This window comes from Acomys minous (assembly GCF_964271855.1).
Source record: "Acomys minous genome assembly, chromosome: 6".
In the NCBI taxonomy this organism is placed as follows: domain Eukaryota; kingdom Metazoa; phylum Chordata; class Mammalia; order Rodentia; family Muridae; genus Acomys; species Acomys minous.
The window spans coordinates 27,269,624-27,289,767 of NC_140487.1; the positions used below are offsets into that span (position 1 = coordinate 27,269,624).

Sequence of the window (20,144 nt, forward strand, 5' to 3'; positions counted from 1 at the left end):
TGACCAGTTGGGGAGATAAGTAGGGCTGGGAGCAGAGATGAGGTGGGTAGGGCACATAAATGCATTTGTAGTACACTTCTGGACCCCCTTTCACCAACTGGGAGCCATGGGGTTACTGTCAAAACGAGCCTCTGCTAGCCCTCTACCACTGCAGCTACATGCCTGGCGCAATAGTGACAACAATGCAGCCCACCCAGGAATGGAGGCTGTGTGATGTCATATGTCATCATATATTCCCCCTTCCTGCTGTGGGATTGCTGTCCCAGTCCCTGGCCAGTCTCCGTGTGACGTGTCCTCGTTCCTCTTAGGGTTTCACATTTGGCAAAGCTGGAGAGATCCTCACCAAGCGGCTGCGATACATGGTCTTCAGATCCATGCTGAGGCAGGTATGGATGTTGAGGGTTGCACCCTGGGGTGAGTACGCCTTCTGTCACGTGCTCCTCAGGCACAGATTGTAGGAGCTCTGTTATGTTTCTTAGCTAGAGTCTCTGCTGGGTTCTCGGCATCATCTGGAGAGGCTGGTAAAATGTCTGTAGATGTGGGCAGTGGGTCTATCTGCAGTCTGTCTGCTGCGGCTGTGCACAAGGAATCAGATGGGCTTGAGACAAATGGAGTCTCCAGACTTAGTTTCTCCTCCAGCCTTTTGGTCCAGCATTGAAAGACCATAGAAGTTGAAGTAATCTTCAATTTTCCTCATTCTCTACTCTTTCCCTTCTTTCTCCTGTGGACCTAGGATACTCTGTCATGACTCTTGCCTTCAAGAGATACCCTCCATGCCTTTCATTCCACAAATCCAACATCATCGCCCTGGCTCAGCATTCCTCCCCTAGCCTAGTTTCTTTAGGGAGACTGCAGTAACATTATAGAACAGAGTGCATCACATACTTTGTACCTTCAATGCACAAAACAGACAGTGTGAAAAAAAATTTTAAAAAGAAAAAAACAAAAAACAAAAAAACAGACAGTGTGGATATTTTCCTTAAAGAAGTAGGATTTGGGAAAGGTTTCCCGGGGCAGCCAAGGTGAAAGATTTTTGGTTTGTTTGAGGTTTTTGTTGTTGTTGTTGTTTTGGGGGTTTTGTTTTTGTTTTTGTTTTTTAGTAATTGTGATAAATCTGTGTATGACTTTAGAGATTTTATGACCACTAGTCATTTCTATTGAATAAGAAGATGTTCAAGCATCCTAGCCCCAGGCAAGCCTGAGGCACTGGAGCCCAGTCAGAAGCAGCAGAGGCCAGTCACATATCCCTGGCTGTTGTTTTGTTGTTTTAAGAGTTTTCAAAAATTATGTGTATATGGGAGTGGGGGGGGGGATGTGCACATGAAAGTAGGTGCCTGCAGAGGTCAAAAAGGGCTTCAGATCCCCTGGGAGTAAAGTTATAGGTTGTTGTGTGCCGCTAACACTCGTGCTGTGAGCCAGACTCTGCAAGAGCAGAATGTGCTTTGACTTTCAAGTCATCACCCCAGTTCCCTGCTCAGCTGTTTTTGATCCCACAGGCCTTTCCCAGTCTTCCCACCAACACTTCAAAAGGTAAATGAGACTTGCTGGCTCCAGGCGCTTACAGCCAGGACTAAGTCTGATGTGTGAGGAAGCCCTTCATTTTATGGTGGGTCTCTAACCTCGGGCTTTCTGTCTAATCATGTCCAACACTAGGATACTACTTACCCTCTCGTGGTAGACCTTGGTAAATCACCAGATGCTCCTTACCCCACTGGCCTCCAGGCCAACCCCCAGGTCCACTGGTCTTCAAGAGCCGAGTGGATGGCGTCTGCGATGCCCTTTCGAGAAACCATTCAGAAGTGCAAACATATGGAAGCCACCGTTTACAAAGTATAGTATTAAGCATTGCAAGGTGTTCTGATCTGAATGGCCCCTGCCTTCAAGGATGTCATGCTCCAGTGGGGGAACACTTTAGTAAGATGTACTAAAAGGTGCATCGATACAGGCTATAGTGAATCATGGTGCTCCGGTGACTTTTGTTACGTATGCTTTATGAAAGTCAGTTATTCCTTTGAACATCATTGATTCAGATATTTATAAAGACCAGAGTTTTTGTGACAGACATAAATTCATACTTCATAACCACAGTCTTTCTTCTACTTGCTTTAAGATATGAGATATTATAAAGAATATAACCTTTTAATAATGAACATCATTTTAATATGCATTGCTTTTTGGGAGGGGTTGGTTTTTCAAGACAGGGTTTCTCTGTGTAGCCTTGGCTGTCCTGACCTCACTTTGTAGACCAGGTTGGCCTCAAACTCACAGTGATCCATATGCCTCTGCTTCCCGAGTACTGGGATTAAAGGTGTGTGCCACCACCACCCAGATGTTTTTGATTTTTTAACCTCGTTAATTTATGCTACGCTGACTAGAGTGAACTATTTGTGTATTGAGCTTCTCTCCTTTGATACTGATGAAGCCTCACACTCCCATATTTCCAGACTTGAGCTTTTGCCTTCCCTTTCTTTAGCAGGCTTTCTCCATACCTACCCTCTATGCCTCTCCAGCCATTGTTGATCAGCCTCCTGGCTGGTTTCCCTACCGCCATCCTCATCCCAGTGTGGATGCAGCATGTATCTAGCAGGGGAAAGGGCTGTAGTCTGTCCAGCAGCCAAAGGGATGCCCAGTGTACATCGCCCATCCACACCTAGTAATAAGCAATGGCACGACATGGTGTCTCCAAGACTCAGCTGCACAATGGTTGTGGAAGAGAGGCTCAGGGGAACATGCCCAGTAGGACAAAGTAATTTGGAGGAAGAAGTTTGTTGAGAGATAAACAGTGTTTGTTTGGCTTAGGCTACCACAGCCTGCTAGCTTTTGTTAAGACATTGAATGTATTATCCAAGACCCCAACTGGATCAGAAACTGTGGTACATTTACACTATGGAATACTACTCAGCTATTAAAAACAAGGAATTCCCGAAATTTGTGGACAAATGGACTGAACTAGAAATGATCATAATGAGTGAGTTCACCCAGAAGCAGAAACAGTCAAATGGTATATACTCACTTATATCTAGACACTAGCCCAAGGGGCCTGTCCCAGGAAAGTTTTCACTTACCAGGAAAGTGGGTCAGAGAGGAGGACATCCTATTGGGACTCTAGGTGAGAGAAGCATGGGAGAATGGGGAAATAGAAGGATTCAGAGGGTCCTAGAAACCTACAAGAAGAACATTATGACAGGTGGATCTGGGCCCAGGGGTCCTGCTCAAACTATGACACCAGCCAAGGACAATACAGGCAGTAAACTTCGAACCCCTACCCAGATCTAGCTAATGGACAGGACATTCTCCACCACTGAGTGGAGAGTGGGGACTGACTTTCACATGAACTCTGGTGCCCCATTTTTGACCATGTCCCATTGATGGAGAGGCCTGGTGGTATGCAGAGGAAGGATAGCAGACTACCAAGAAGAGACTTGAAACTCTATGAGCATATACAAGGGGAAGAGGTCCCCCTCAGTCACAGTCATAGGGGAGGGGAGTAGGGGGTAAGCGGGAGGAATGAGAGGATACAAGGGATGGGCTAACAATTGAGATGTAATATGAATAAATTAATAAAATATTTTTAAAAAAGAGATTGAATGTGCGTTGGCCTCAGGGCCTCTGCACATGCCACATTTTCTTTCTCTTAGGTGCTTTTATCTCCTTCATTTGCACGTCTGCTCACATGGCCCCTTAGAAAGGTCTGCTGCCTTCTCTGCCCCTTCTCTACCTCGCCCCTTACTTTTTTGTCCTTCTTTGATATGTTTTTGTCCACTGTGTTAATTACCATCTAGATGGTGTAAATATGTTTACTTGTGCCTTCTGTCCTGAGATCTGAGGCTTTATGATGAGAGCAATGGTGTTACTTCTCACTGTTTAATACTTAGTTATGCTAGCAACAAGGAGATTTTTCTACATAAATTAACAAATAAAATATTCCAGTTATGTGTTTATATATTACCTTTCTCTTCTGTCTATTGAACATTAAGTTCTGGATGCTAAGTGCAGGGGCTATATGACAGCTGACTCTGTCACTTTCTCCTAGACCTAGAAGTTTCATAAATAGGCCATTAAGATTAAAAGATGCTTTCTGTGTTACAGGATATAAGCTGGTTTGATGATCATAGAAACAGCACTGGCACGTTGACCACCAGGCTCGCCAGTGATGCTGCCAATGTTAAAGGGGTATGTGCTTCCTCTGGGTGGATGTGTTACTCCATTTTGATCTACAGCCTGATTTTCTCATTATAGATATTAGTGAGTATCTTTAAGAAAACGTAAATAGGGGCTGCAAGGAAAAGAGATGTAAATATCCATTTAACTCAGCAGGATATCACATGTATTTTAGCAAAGATATAAAATTAAATATATATTGCATGCATAGTATATAACATCAAAGCATTCCTTTGTTATTGCTGTTTTTCCATACTATTAATAAGGTGCGCTGAAAGTAGTTATTAGAAAAGGGACCATTTTGCACATTGTTGTTCCCATGATGATGACCTGAGGGGCCAGGGTCACTAGTAGAGGATATATCAACAACAGACCTCACAGGATCAGTCCCCTTCACTGCTCAGTTAACCAGCAGACAGTACAGTTTTACTTGAGTGGCAAGTACTTCATGTCATGGTGTTTCTAGGTATTCAGAGCAGAAGGAAGAAAATGTTCCTTAAAATGATTGTACGAAACAAAACCACATATTAAAATTTACTGCCTACACAGAAGAAGTAACTCAAACCATCCGACTGTGATTTCTGGCTGAAGTCACAGTTTCTTTTGCACCCATCACTTCATAGCAATATTCTTCAAGAAGATGATGTGAAAAAACTCCAACATACGTGATTGCTGTTGTATCCTCCGCAGCCCTGAGCCTTTGTATCAGTCTCTATCTTTCAGGCTTCCTGTTTGACAGAACTATACAGACCATGTTTCAGGTTACAGACGGGGCTTCTGCTAAAATAGATTGGACTATGAAACCAACACGCAGTTGGAAAATTCTTCAACGGTTTATAAATCTCAAGAACTATTTTCATATTTATCTTTTTTTAGTATGAATAAATCCAACACTAAAGACTTATGACAAGTTGAATAGAACAAAAACATACAAATAAGACATAATTATGCACTTGGGAGGCAGAGACAGGTGGATCTCTGTGAGTTCGAGGCCAACCAGGTCTACAAAGTGAGTTCTGGACAGCCAGGACTATAAAAGAAACCCTGTCTTTAAAAAGTGAAAGAAAGAAAGAAAGAAAGAAAGAAAGAAAGAAAGAAAGAAACATAATTAATGTATTTCTTTTTGTTTGTTTTTTGTTTTTCAAATCAGCATTTCCCTGTGTAGCCCTTGGCTGTCCTGAGCTCTTTGTAGACCAGGCTGTCCTGGAACTGACAGTGACCCCCCTGCCTCTGCCTCCCAAGTGCTAGAATTAAAGGTATGAGCCACCACACCCAGCTATAATTATGTGTTTCATGTGACAGACAAGACTTTTGCCCTCATACAGTCTGCTTGGAGGTCAGACTATCAAAAAGTGAAAAGGGATGAGTAGAGGACATGGGGTTAGGGGACTGTCTAGGAGGGAGGGACAGAGACGGGTGGACCCTAGGGGCGCGTGAGCAAGCTCATGCTTGATGAGAGACCCTGGGTAAAAACAGCAAGGCAGAGAGCGGTAGAGGAAGACATGTCCCATCCTGCTCTAGCCCCCGTGGGGGAGTATTCCAGCGTGCTCACGTACATGGACCACACAAACACACTGAGAACAAAAGCAGAACAGAGAGAGAAGCCAATTGCATCCTGGATTATTGATCGATTTTTCACATTTATGTAGAAATCAGGAAAATCGTCATTTTTTAGAAAGACAGTGACCTTCAAAGTAAACAGTACCTTAGTAACTGTGAGATGATAAAGACTGTGTTTGCATGAGAGTAAGTTGTCCTTATTCTTGAGAGTACATAAACACGTGTATTTTACAGTTAGTATAAAAATATGTCTCTGCTTTGTTGTGTTTTTCAGGCTCTGGGCTCCAGGCTTGCGGTCATTACCCAGAATGTAGCCAATCTGGGGACAGGGATCGTCATAGCCTTAGTCTATGGCTGGCAGCTGACACTTTTACTTGTAGTGATTGTACCGCTCATTGTAGTGGGTGGAGTTATTGAGCTGAAACTGTTGTCTGGTCACGCTCTGAAAGACAAGAAAGAACTAGAGGTTTCTGGGAAGGTGAGTCAAACTGAGGGCAGTTCTTAGAACTCTGGGTGGTGCTGTTCGGCAGTTCCCTGCTGCTGGCTGCGCTGTGCGCTGAGGGTGTGTTTCTAACCGGTCTCCAATAAAGCTTTAGTTTCCTGCAGATTCTTAACTGAAGAAGAGTGGGTGGCCACCCCTCGCGCCCGGAGAACTGACAGCTGCTCTTCACAGCTTTTCTGGTGTCAGGCCATTGCTTCCACTTCCTCCTGGGTTCCAACCAGGCCTTTCCTTCCATTCTTTTCTCCCCCCACCTCCTTCTCTCTCTCTCTCTCTCTCTCTCTCTCTCTCTCTCTCTCTCTCTCTCTCTCTCTTTCTCCCTTCTCTGTTTTTCTGTCTTTCTTTCTCTAAACCATCCTCGTGTTCAGGAATGCAGACTCATTTTTTTTTTTTTAATGCGTGATTGGGAACCTTCATTACGGGGAAAAGTCCTAAGAGTATTTATTCTTTCCATTTTAGATTACCGCCCTGTGCCCTTTGTCATGCCTCCTCCTCCCTGCCACATCTGTTCTCCTACACGTGATCCTGTATGTCATGTGCACATAGCTCAGTTTTTTCCCTGCAGCTTAACAAATGCTTCTGTGACATTTATTGGTTTTCCTGGCAAATGTTTTATTTCTTGCCGTGATCCTGCCAGGTATGTTCTGTTAAAACCTCATTTTTTTTTTCAGGTGAAACTGATGGAAACCTAGGCTATGCCCATCATGGCTTAGAGCCAGTTACTCCCAGAGGCAGGATCCAGACTTAGTGAGGGGTACTCCACTTATCTAGGAATTCAACCTCTGTCATGGTGGAGCATAGTTGGGTATCACATGATCTCTGTGGAAATGATGGTTCAGAACAGGGCTGCCCCCCCCTGCACCCCGCCCCAAGTCAGCCCAGTATCTGCTAGGGATGTATCTATTGATGGACATTCCAAATCCCCAAGACTTAAGGCCTGGTCCATGGGCGGTGGGTTCCCAGTAGGTGTGTATTTGGTACTTTGTCTCCTAGCCATGCACCTCACTGACATGAGTGATGAGGAAGGCCCCAGAAAGTAGTCATCACCAATATTCCTCAGCCTGCTTCCCTGGAGTTGCTTTGAGAGGAATACTTATGGCCAGCTTTCTTGCCTCTATTCCATTGTTTCTGGGGTCAACCTTCACAGTGTGAATACCCTCAGTCCTCAGTTCTGGCTCAGTCAACATTAGTCCCATTAACTCTTCCTGAGTTAATGACTTGAATTAACCATTGGGTTTTTTTATTCTGTGGTGAAGACTTTTCATTTGAAGAAAAGCATTATTGTTATATAGTCCTAAAGTGCTTGAAGTGTCTTAGAGTGTTAGTAGAAAGATGATGAAGGCTAAGAATCAGGCATCGGCTGCAGGAGGAAGGGGGTATAGATGGAAATGGATGCATGTATCTGTGCCAGACCTTCTGAGTCATGGTCAGGCTCCTCAGAGGGAGCATAGAGCACAAACTATGGTATGGTTAATATCCTACTTAATATTAAAAACCAACCAAATTCATATAATTCTCAGGTTACCATTTGTTATTGGCTAGTCGCCATCATCTTAGGGACTGTGTGTGTATTCTCTTACTTAATGCTGTCAGTAATTATCCCTACTGGAGCAATGAGAAAGGCCAAAGTTTAGAGAGATCCTCCATCTTGTCCAAAGTCACAAGGTAATGGATGTCCCACCAGCGTGGCCCTTTTAGACTTATCCTCCTATATTCTTCACACAAAATCTATCCTCCTGTCTGCTAGCTACAAACCAGATCATGCTAACCTATACTTGAAATCTTTCAGTGGCTTCTACCAAGTTGCATGCACTCCAAGCTTTCTCTTGGCTACAAGCCAGATGTGGCCTCATCCTTGACAACTCTGTGCTTTTCTTGCCCTCCAACTTCATTATCTACACTGCTGTGACCACCAGGGGCTTGGTGCAGTTCCTATCACACCCGTTTCTGATTCCCTTGGATCTCATGGATGGCTCCTTCACATCATTCGGGTTTCTGAATTGTATTTTCAGAGGCTATTGGCACTCCCTGAATGCATGCCTTAGCTCAGCCTCTGGCATTTCTGTTTTATTTCTTTATTAATGAATGGCGTATCTTCCCTGCTAAAACATAAGCTCCATGAAGGACAACCATCTCTGATGATTTGCCTCTAAAGGAATGAGGTAAGCTCGAGCTTTCTAAGCAGTTCTGTGTAATTTCACAGAACATGTATTCTCAAGTGTGTGATGTTAAGGCTGTTCGTATCCCAACAATGTAATGTCAAGGCCTTCTTGTACAGTGACAGTATGATGTCACAGGCTGTTCATGTTCCTTATGTTTGACATCAGAGCCTCATTCATGGTGTCTGTGAAGGAAGGGTCTGCTCTTCCCTTTCTGTCTATGATGTCAGAACATGCTCATAAGCTTCACCGTGTTGAAGCCTTGTGCTTGGCAGTGGTCAGTAATGTTATTATGGACTAAGGAACATTTATTGAAAAGATGTCATTTTTTTCTTCAAAATTGAAAGCCATAATCAAACTTGAATTTTTTTGAAGGCAGAAGGATAGTGAAGAGGCTTCCTTTTTTCCCCCAAAAATCATGCACTTTCTTTTCTTCAAAACTATTTAGTGAATGATACTTTGCAAAAGAAATCGTACTATCTTTAGTCTTTCAACTAAAAGCTCTTTGTTTGCAAGATTACTTAGTCTTTAAAACCTGTGGAGAATGACGCTGTAAGGCTTTTCCTAATTGCTTTGTTGTGCTTTGAAATGAAGAGATTGTTCTGTGAAAAGTCTGTGCAGCAAACTCTCATTCTCATCAGCAATAAACAGATTGAAAAAACATGACATTTACAGACACGACATCACAGCCCAGCACCCTTGCCTTAGAAAATGATGTGCAGAAAGTCTTTCAAACATTCACTGAACTTGACCGTGTTGTTTTCACTCACACATTGTTATGGTTTGTTCAGTGGTCTTTCTAACCCAGAAAAGCTCTTCTGTTTATTAATTTGAACTTTTATAATTAAAAATATTTTAAAGTATCTAAACAGAGATTGTCTGAATAAATTCTTTAACATCTTATTTTCCTTACTTTCAGCATTTTTTAAAAACTCATATATATTTGGTGTGAGTATGCAATTGTATGTGAGTTTGGGTGCCTGTGTATATGAATGGGGAGGTCAGAGGTCAGCCTCAGGGGTTATTTATCAGGAGTCATCTGCCTTATCTTTGAGTCAGAGTCCCTCACTGGGCCCTAGAGCCCACTGGTTAGGCTAGGCTGACTGGCCAGCAAACCCACGGAGCCTTGTATCTCCTCCAGTGCTGAGATTACAAGTAAAGTGAAAAGGTGTGTGTGTGTGTGTGTGTGTGTGTGTGTGTGTGTGTGTGTGTGCTGAACATCCGGGAAATGATCTGCTACAGCCATTCCTTCAAATGTAGACGAGTTTATAAAGAGTACAGCTAGGAAGCCAAAGTAAAAGAGCAATAGCAAATGGTAGATAGACAGGAGCGACAGATAGTTAGCAAAGCATCATCAAAAAAGGTATTCAAAACATATAGCAGAAATGACTGGTGTTAGACTGAGAGGGCAAACAAAGGTAGCATCAAATTGGGACTTAGAATATTGAGCAGAAATCAGCTTGGGAAGAGGCAGCCATGCCGGAGGTGCCCACTGAGTGTCTCTGTGAATGAGCTTCTTCCAGAGGGGTGGTTCGATTCCTGGCCTCCACACAGCAGTAACTTTCAACATCTCTAACTCCACTTTCAGGGGATCTGATGCCCTCTCCTGGCTTCCATGGACACTGCATGCAAGTGGTACATAGACATATATGCAGGCAAAAACCACATGTATACAATAAGATGATTTCTTTTTAAATTTCTTTTTCAAACTTCAATTATTTGTATAGGATTCAGTGAAATAAGGAGATTTCATATTTTGGGGGGTATTCTATAAATTATTATAGCTTAATTAGATGTATCCTTATTAAATTCCATTCTGACCCATGAAAGAGCCTGAGAGAAGAGTATCTGAACTAATAAGAGGAATTTCTCTTTATGTCCTATAATTTTAGAGTTAAAGCAATGTTAGAGAACTTCTGTTCATTCCTTTCATTCTACAGATGAAAAGAATGAGGGTGGTAGTTCATCTCATGGCTGAGAGACTGACATCTCATTGGGGATATTTCTGTTCTTACCATCTCCACATTCTTTTACCCACACTACAAAACGTGGCAAAGAATGTATGTACTGAACAAATATCCATGTTAGAGGCTATATGTCATTAAAGCACCATCGGGTGACAACTTGGGGAGATTGTATCTGTCATTCCTCAAGAATAGTTAATAAAAATTAGCAAGGAATCAAACAGCAACACAGTACGCCATCAAACTTTAAAGATGAATAAGAGGACGCAAAGATGTAACAAGAAGAAAATTACATATCTTAGTATATGTCTTTCAATAATAACTCTAAATGTAAATGGTCTTATTTCTACAATTAAAAGACACAGACTGGGCAGGACACCGTGGTGCATGCCTGTAACCCCAGTATTCAGGGAGGCAGAGGTAGGTGAATCTCTGAGTTCAAGGCCAGCCTGGTCTACAAAGCAAGTCCAGAACAGCCAAGGCTACACAGAGAAACCCTGTCTTGAAACAAAACAAAACAAAAAAACAAAACAAAGGACACAGACCAGATGAATTGATTTAGAAGCAAGATGCAACAATATGTTTTAAAAAAAGAATAAGAAAAGAAAAGAAAGAAAGAAAATATACAATCTGCAAGTGAAAGGATGAAAGGCAATAGTCCAAGCAAATGGAATCTGAAACCAAGAAAGTTTAGCCACACTCAAAGCCAACATAATAGAATTTAAGGAAAATTCAGAATACAAAAGATTATTATTAAAGGGATAATTCATCAAAAGAAAAGTTCATATGTGCCAAGTATCAGAGCATCTGACTTTACTGCTACTGGACCCAAAAGGAGATTTGGGCCTTCGATGCAAGAGAAGTGTGTGAACTGACTATCTCACTCACTCCTGTACATTATGTAGATTTAAAAGAACTAACAAGTTGGTATTCTCTGATCACAGCAGGAGAAACTGCCAAAAGCAATGCTAAGAAGAGTGGTTATGGCAGTGAGTTCCTACACCATAAAGAGATCTCAGCCTAGCGATGCATTCAAGGTCCTGTAGGAAGGAGAACAAACCAAGCCAAAAGCAAAGCACGAGGATCAGGACACAAATGATTGAAAGAGAACCATAAAGGACCAATGAGGAAAGATGGCTCCTTGGGTAAGAGCATTTACTTCCTGTCCAAAGGACCCAAATTTGGTTCCCAGCCTTGACATCAGACAGCTCACAACTGCCTGGAACTCCAGCTCCAGGAGATCCAAAACCCTTTTCTGGCCCTTAGAGGTGCCTGCACACACATGACATACATACTCACATACATAAAAATAAACCATTAAGGGGCTAAGTAAACAAAGAGCTAGTTTTTTTGAGGAGATCAGATTGCTGAACACTCGATTAACCAAAAGAGAAGGTCCAAATAAATAGAACTTAAAAAGGAAAGAATATGTCTAAAACTGCTGAAAACTTGAAGGATCATTAGTGGCTTTTAATTTTTTTTTTAATTTGTAAATGTTTTATAACTTTAAATATATATATTTCATGTCTGTGTCAGCTTTATGCACATGAATACAAATGGCAAAGAGGCCAGAGGTGTCAAATACCCCTGGAGCTGGAGATACAGGTGGTTGTGAGCCACCTTATGTGATTGTTGGGAGTTGAATTTGGGGCCTCTGGAAGAGCAATACATGCACTTAACTGCTGAGCCGTTTCTCCAGCCACATTGGGGCATATTTTTAGGGGGAAATGCTTATAGCAATTTTCGAAGAAATAGAATAATTTCTGGACAAAAATGACTTAAAAATTGAATCTAAGGAATTTAAGAAACTAAGTACAATTAAAACATGAGATTGAATGGTGATAAGTTTCCAACAAAAAAGTCTGCACTACATCAAATGAGAAAGGGAATAAACTCCAAACTCGGTCTATGAAGCTAAGAAGCTAACATTAGCCAGCTACGAAAGCCCATTAAGGACCAACCAGCAAAACCAAACCAAAACAAACAAAAAACAGTACCAAAAACAACCCCCCCCCACAGAACAACACAAGCCCCAGAAAACCATACAGTAACAGATGCAAAAACTTTCACACAATATATGCAAAGTGAACACGCTGACAGGCACAGTAAAGGCTTGTGTTCTTGACATGCGCAAGACAGGCAGGAAGAGTGCTAGTTGCCAGCCTGGCTAATGTGTGAAAGATACCCTAGGTTGCCTAGTGAGATGCTGCCTCAAGAAATCAGAACAGGAACAGTGCACCATAGTAGAGTTGGAATCATCCGTAGGGTCCAAGAAAAGCTCAATAGCACAATTGAAAGCCGAGATACACGAGTAAACACATAGTTATCCGAGGAGATCACAGCGGTGGAGAAAACACCCCATCTTGACAGAAGGATCACACTTTAGCACACTAGAGGTTGTGCATGGCAAATATATAGCTAATAGAGTGACTGGAGAAAAAGCTGAAATCATTTCTTTAAAATCAGGGGTAAGATACGTAATGCCCCTACTGCCCAATTTTAATAAAGAGATCACACATGAGAACAATTATAAAGAGAGGAAGTGAAGTCCTGCTATCCACATATATTAAACAGGAAGAGACTGCTGAAGGATCACCAGAACTGATGGATTCAGTAGAGAAGCACGTACAGTCAATACAACCAACCGACACCTCACTAAGACAAGTTAGGAGTCTCCTTCCTAATAGCTATGACAACGAAGTCCCCAGCAACCCTAATTCCTAAGGGTTTTAACTCTACACTGTGAGAACTGAGGAAGGAAGTTGAAGATGATGCAAGGAAGAACGGCCTCCTGTGTCCATGAATTGGGAAATGATTTTCAGAGTCAATATGCAAATTCATCTTCTACAGCCAAGATACGGAAAGAGAAAACTGGTTAAAATATGGCATGTGTGTACCACTGAATATTATTCAGCCGCAAGGGAAAATAAAATTCTGCCTTTCACAGGAAAGTAGAATTGAGACAAAGCAAACAGCATGTGTTTTGTTTCGTGGGTAGAGCGTCTTAAAAGGTGAGAGAAGAGAACTGTCTGGGACTGAGAAGGGCTAAGGAGAGAGAGTGGAAGAGTAAATAGATACGATACGGGACTATATGGAAGTTCCAGTGAACCCTGTTAATTTGTACAATTAATATTTGTTAATGACAAACAGCATTTGCTCTCTTTGACTTAGTGTTTTTACTTTCATGAATTTTCCTAATTATTTAATATCGATAAAAGCTCACATGCAAAGACAATTATAGAGATGCTGATTTTAATCAGAATGAAAATACTTCAAGGGCTACAATGTCAGGACTGTGTATTGCACCACACTGCATGTATGTAATAACCTTGGGAAATGCTCTCTATTTTTATCGAAAAACAATGTAGAATTCAGAATGTATTTTGTTATTAAAGATGTGTATGCCACGGGGTGGGAAGCAATTGTTTAAGTTAATGTGTAAAATTATAATATATAACTTTTTATATTGTTACATATTCTAGATACCTTGTTTTAAAACAATAGAGCTTATAATGAGAAAACTATTACATTTTAAAACATATGTAAAGCCAGGTATTATGGTGCATGGCAGTATCAACATACTCAGACTGAAGTGGAAAATGCTTGAATTTTAAGCCAGTCTTGCTTATTTTGCATTTATTTACCTGTCTCAAATCAACAAGGAAGCAAACTAAAATAATTGTAAGGTTAGAATATGTCCATTTTAGCCTAGCATGGTGATGTATGCTTGAAATCCCAGCACTTGGGGAAGCAGAGACAGGTGGATATCTGTGAGTTCGAGGCCAGTCTGGTCTACAAAGTGAGTCCAAAACAACCAGGGCTATACAAAGAAATTCGGCGGGGGGCGGGGGGAGTGAGGAGGGGGAAAGACTATGTCCATTGTAGAAGGAAGAGCACCATAAAGGACATACAGGACTCTTGAGTTACTTTTTTTTTTTTTTTTAAAGCTGATTAAGGACTGTGGCTTTAGGCAATCTGTCAGCTTTACTCTCTCTAGGGCATGGGGGTTGGAGGTGGAGGTAACTTGGTCTCTTTTACAGTTCGGAAGTCCAGTTTGGGAAGTTACTTAATATTCTTTTCAGTAGAGAAGATGCTCGTCGATAATATTAAATGCTAAATCACTATACTAAATTCCTTGTATTAATGTGGCTTATAGAATTCAAATTAACCGCCTGTTGGATCTTGTGCCTGTCTTTTTGCAGATTGCCACTGAAGCAATAGAAAACTTCCGCACCGTCGTCTCCTTGACCCGGGAGCAGAAGTTTGAAGATATGTATGCCCATAGCCTGCAGATACCATACAGGTAAGAAGCCATGAAGAATAGGCCAGGGCTCTGAGGCATTTCCAAGCGGGACTCCAGTTCTCAGGATTGCTTTTGCCAAAAGGTAGAGCACACGTGAAGCAGGTACTAGAACGAACACCTGGGATTATCAAGAGAGACCTGAGCTTAGTCAAGGGCATCCGTGACATAAAGCCACTGAAGCCTGGTGACACATGGGAGGGAGGGAAGAGGACAAAGGTTAATGCCTCTGGTGTCCGGTTGGGATAATGACCCTGCTATTTGCTGTTTTTGGGGTGAAGGTTCTCTATGAAACATGAAATTGGGGGTGTTGTGGGACACAGAGGAGTCTCCTGGGGACATTTTCTATTCCTTTCTTTCCTGGGGAGACCTGGTCTTCTCCCTTGGCTCAGCAGAGTCCATGAGGGCTCTGAAAGGTGAGCAGGGCACGATCAAGGCCAACACTGAGTCTCAGCTTCTTCTCTAGGACAAGGAAGAACTGGGCCTTACTGAAGGGCACCCAAGCCGCTTTGCCATAAGCATGGGAAAAGTGGTTTTTTTTTTTCTCTATTTCTGGGAAAAGTTTCCATCTGAAATCCCAGTGAGTAGCAAAGACCTGAACAAAGTTGGTGGGTTTAAACAGGAGCAGGAAGGTCAAAGGGCTGCTCATCCACACCCTCTTCCTGCCCACATCTGCACACCCAAGATCCTTGTTGTCAGAAATTCCTGGCATGTTAATCCTTTGTAATCCCCTGGCTCCAGACACTTAAGTGCTTTTTCTTCCCACAGTGAACTCCCATTAAGTCCCTCCACTGCACTGATAATAAGCAATTCATGTAGAGCCCCACGAGGAAGGACATGCCTGCTCCTGTCACACAGAGCTTGAGTGTGTAAGACCTGGGGGTTAGGTCCTACTTCCCGGATCCCAATGAGACACGAGAGTCCAGTCCGATACAAACAGCAAGAGATGCTTTATCGATCCATTGTGATGGGGTCTACCAAGGTCTATTGAGCTAGAGACCCTGACTAAGCAAAGCTTGGGTCTTTTATACTCTTACAGAAGCAGAATTTAGTACAAACATAATTGGTTAGTTGACCTTTAAAATGATTGGTTACTAGTTTATTTTAACCCTGAGGCAGCAAGAGCTCAGCTCGGAACATCATGCGCTGTCAGGTGTTCTGGACAGGTATGAGGGTGTGGTTTTAATTGCAAAGTATGGAGCAACCCTGAGGCCATCTCAGAAGGTGCCGAGTGGCCAGGATTGAAGAACAACTTTTCTATCTTTTCAAGTGTGTTGGGTGGGTGTCAGGTGGTGGCCTACTGTGCAGGACACCTCTGTTGTATGCTTGTTAATGTCAAACAGGCTCTTCTCAGGGTGGCAGGCCCAGTCATTTTGCACCAACCCACTGAGATGTAATGATCCTACATTGAAGATGGAGACTGAGACTGAAGACAGTCTCTGAGATGAGGCAGTTTCCTAACGTCACACAGCTAAGCAAACGGGGATCAGGCTGCATCTTTGCAGCCAGCGTCCATAGCATCTGTCCTATTGCGGGCCTCACTGCCAACCCACAGTAAGCTACTTGAATGACTGAGGAATGAAGTGGACTGAACTTGGGCTGTCTCCTTTCCAGGAATGCTTTGAGGAAAGCGAATATTTTTGGGATCACATTCTCCTTCACCCAGGCCATGATGTATTTTTCCTATGCTGCTTGTTTCCGGTTTGGTGCCTACTTGGTGGTGCATCAAATCATGACTTTTGAAAATGTTATGTTGTAAGTATTGGATTCTTAAATAGATAATTATTTGATATAATGCTTTATTCCAAGCCTTTGAACCAAGGACATTTACTGACACACCAGTCTTAGATTTAAAATCTTAGATATAAAATCCATCTTTGAATTAGTAAGGGCCAGAGGAACCTTGTGAAAAGTGCCCATTTTAAAAAGACCCCAACGCATTTAAACAATATATGAGGAAAATTAACCATCCTTGTGTCCTTTTTGGTTTTAGTTTTTAATATTGCAGTTTATTCCTTTACTGTGTGTATAGAGTCCCCCCAAAAAAGGAAATGATAGATTCCAGTGTTCTGGAATCCTCTCGGGTATTGTGCCAGTTCAAGGCTCACTGTTTACTATGACAGAATAAAATGCATGTGAAGAAAGGCAGAGAAGGAGCTACCAACAAAGCAACAGGCCTTGAAAGAATATTCTAGTGCGTGACAGGTAAAGAAGATGAAGGTTTCCCCTGTTTGTAAAATAGTTTAGCAATCGACTGAATCAGACATGGTACCCATTAAAACAGAGAATGCAGGGCGATTCAGGGCAAGTGTCTAGGTATAAGCATTGACAATTAGGCTTGTTATCTTTAAGGTCCTTTTAGGTCTGTGCTGTGATAGCCATGTCACAAATGCAGATGCATCGTGGCAGCTGCATGACATGATATGCAAGAAGATTTTTTTTTTTTTGTCACTGGAGTTCATGTCTAAGTCAGTCTGTGCTCTCCACATAACTGTGGAGAGTGTCCTGTCCATATTTGACCACCTCCCCTTGGTGGGGAGGCCTGATGGCACTCAAAGAAAGAATAAACAGGCTACCAAGATGAGACTTGATAGCCTATGACCATATAGTGGGGGAGGAGGTCCCCCTTGGTCATAGACCTAGGGGAGGGAAATAGGGTGAAAGTGGAAAGGTTGGAGGATACAAGCGATGGGATAACAATTTAGTTGTAATCTGAATAAATTAATAAAATACAAAAAAATTTAAAAAGGAAAAAAAAGAGATTGTTGTCACATAGTTCATAGGCTTTGTGAGAATACAATGCCATTCCCACAACCAGCCACTAAGCCACAGTGACATGGATTTCTTTGGGCACAAGTCAGTTGTACTGATGTGAGTTGGGCACTCAAGCTCTCATCTAACCTTACTTCTGCGTTACAGGATAGTTGGCTAGTAGGCAGAGGAGCTGCCCTTGGGTGTGCTTTATCTTGCAGCAGCTTTGTAGTAGTGGGAAGGAGCAACGGGCGGGGGAGGAGCAAGGAGAGAGAGAGACTATACAAAGGAAAATTAAGAAGCATACTAAGCATACGGGACCTCCGAATCCAGACACCCAATGACAACAGTGACTCTGCTCTATTTTGTTGACAGAATAAGTCATAAGGCAAACCCAGATTCAAAGGGTTGGAAATCACACTATCTTTTTATTTTTTTAAAGATTTACTTACTTATTATGTACACCATGTTCTGCCTGCATGTACACCTGCACACCAGAAGAGGGCATTAGATCACATTGTAGATAGTTGTGAGCCACCAGGTGGTTGCTGGGAATTGAACTCGGGACCTCTGGAAGAGCAGTCAGTGCTCTTAACCTCTGAGCCATCTCTATCTTTTAAACAGAAGTATTTGCAAAGGTCAAAGAGAGATGAAAGAGTCTACTAGTTTGTAACCAGTCACACTGGTATGCATTTTAAGAAAGAGTGTTTCATTTAAAAATTTTTTTGTTTTGCTTTGTTTTATAATTACTTGAGGTTGTTCTTTCCAGTTGTGTAATTGTTGTTGCTTTCACTCTCCTTTCCAATAACAGTGAGTCACTCTTTGAATATGTGCTCATTAAAAATAAGAAGAGTATCTAAAAAAGGAGATCTTTAAGTAGCTCACTTTGCTCTTTGGATGTATTACTTACTTTGGCTGTTGCTGTGATAAAAACACCCTGACAAAAGCAACTTAAAGGAAAAAGGGTTATCTGGACTTAGAGTTTGAGGGAGCACGTTCCATCGTGACAGGGAAAGCATGGTAGTGGGAATGTGGGCAAGGCCAGCTGGTCACATTGCATCAGCAGTCAGGAGACAGAGTGAACAGGAAGTTAGGACAGGATGTAAAACTTCAAGATCTGTCCCCAGTAGCCCACTTCCTCCTGCAAGGTTCCAATTCCTAAAATAACACAACCTTCCTGTACAAGGCCACCAGCTGGGGACCACATGTTCAAATACATGAGTCTGGGGATGGGGAACACACTTCATATCCAATCACAACACCTTTCTGTTCTTCCCTAAACCATAAAATATGTCAATTAAAAAGTAATGTAAGTCATTATTATTGTTCAGATAAGTACAAATGATGTTGACTTGAAGATACTAAATCATGCCCATTAGTGCTGTAATCAGGGCAGGTAGGCAGCACTCTGCTCTGTTTAATACTGATCAAAAAAAGAAATTTGTTGTTGTTGTTGTTTTCAATTTTAAACAAACTCTTGAATACATAAAGGGACATGGAACACTCTTATGATAGTATTTTGACACAGAGTGTGAGCAGTTTGTCACAGCTGCCCGATGTTGGCATGTGGCAAGGGACAAAGAGGGGGAGACCTCAGGCATGGCCTCTGAGATCTGGGCTGCCTAGGGAGGAGCAGGTGAGGGCATCCTTCCATTCCTGCCTGAAACCCACAGCCCTTGGTCCAGCAATTCTAATCCATTCCAGGAAAAGAGGAGTCCTTAGGGAAGCCAGGTGGCTTCTTGTTAAAGGGTTCCCACTGTCAGTAAAGCAGAGAACCCAAAGGCGACTGAGGACTGCAGGGAAAGTCATTCTCTCTTCCTTAGATAACCAGACCTTGGGAGGATCAGGCCAGCTCCTGGCTGCTGCCCTTTCTCTTTTGTGTACCTGAGGCTTTACCGGTGGGGTAAAGTAGGTGGTGAGAAGCTTCAGACCTCGGCTGACTCAGGGAGGGACTGTGGTGCTGTCTTCGTAGGTCCTCTGTTTGATTTTTTCTCTATGTGTCCTGCTCCTCAGTGTAGAACTGGCAGCTTGCTTCCACAGCAGCCATGAAAGCATGCCTGGTTTTTACTGTTGTTGTTGTTATTGTTGTTTTCAGGGTATTTTCTGCTGTTGTCTTCGGTGCCATGGCAGCTGGGAATGCCAGCTCATTTGCTCCTGACTATGCGAAAGCCAAAGTTGCAGCATCGCATATCATCAGGCTCATTGAGAAAGTCCCTGAGATTGACAGCTACAGCGAGGACGGCCTGAAGCCCGTGAGTTTGTTCTTTTGCCCTGTGACCTGCTAACCCCATGGATGAAAGCAGTTGAAGAAGAAACTTAGTAAAGTCTGTGCTTTTTCATATGTTGATTGTGATATAAAATTGCCTGGACCTTGGGTTTATTTCATTAACTACTAATGTATCTTTAAAATCCAGTACGTGAGAGTTATAGAGAGATAAGAGTATTGTCCTCTTTATGGGCAAAATCTGGAGGAAAAGCTTTAGTGCATTTGTGCATTCAGATGGTGTTAACACTTCCACCTAGATGCACTGATTCTCTTTTTGGAGGTTTTTCTTCTAATTTCATTTTTTTTTTTTTTTTACTTTAAAGGAAGTTTATTTTATTTTGGTTGTTTTAAAATATATTTTATTAATTTATTTGTATTACATCTAAATTGTTATCCCATCCTTTGTATCCTCCCATTCCTCCCTCCCTCCCACTTTCCCCTTACTCCCCTCTCCTATGACTGTGACTGAGGGGGATTACCTCCC

General features: G+C 42.3%; 1 protein-coding gene across 1 annotated transcript in view; it reads left to right on the forward strand.

The window, feature by feature from the left end:
* LOC311599508 (ATP-dependent translocase ABCB1) overlaps positions 1–20,144 on the forward strand; it is a 66,846-nt gene that overhangs the window by 33,745 nt on the left and 12,957 nt on the right. Inside the window, exons 19-24 of the mRNA XM_084785429.1 lie at positions 309–386; positions 4,090–4,173; positions 5,996–6,199; positions 14,546–14,646; positions 16,258–16,398; positions 19,490–19,646. Coding sequence (XP_084641555.1) covers positions 309–386; positions 4,090–4,173; positions 5,996–6,199; positions 14,546–14,646; positions 16,258–16,398; positions 19,490–19,646 — 765 coding nt within the window. The remainder of the gene's footprint in view (positions 1–308; positions 387–4,089; positions 4,174–5,995; positions 6,200–14,545; positions 14,647–16,257; positions 16,399–19,489; positions 19,647–20,144) is intronic.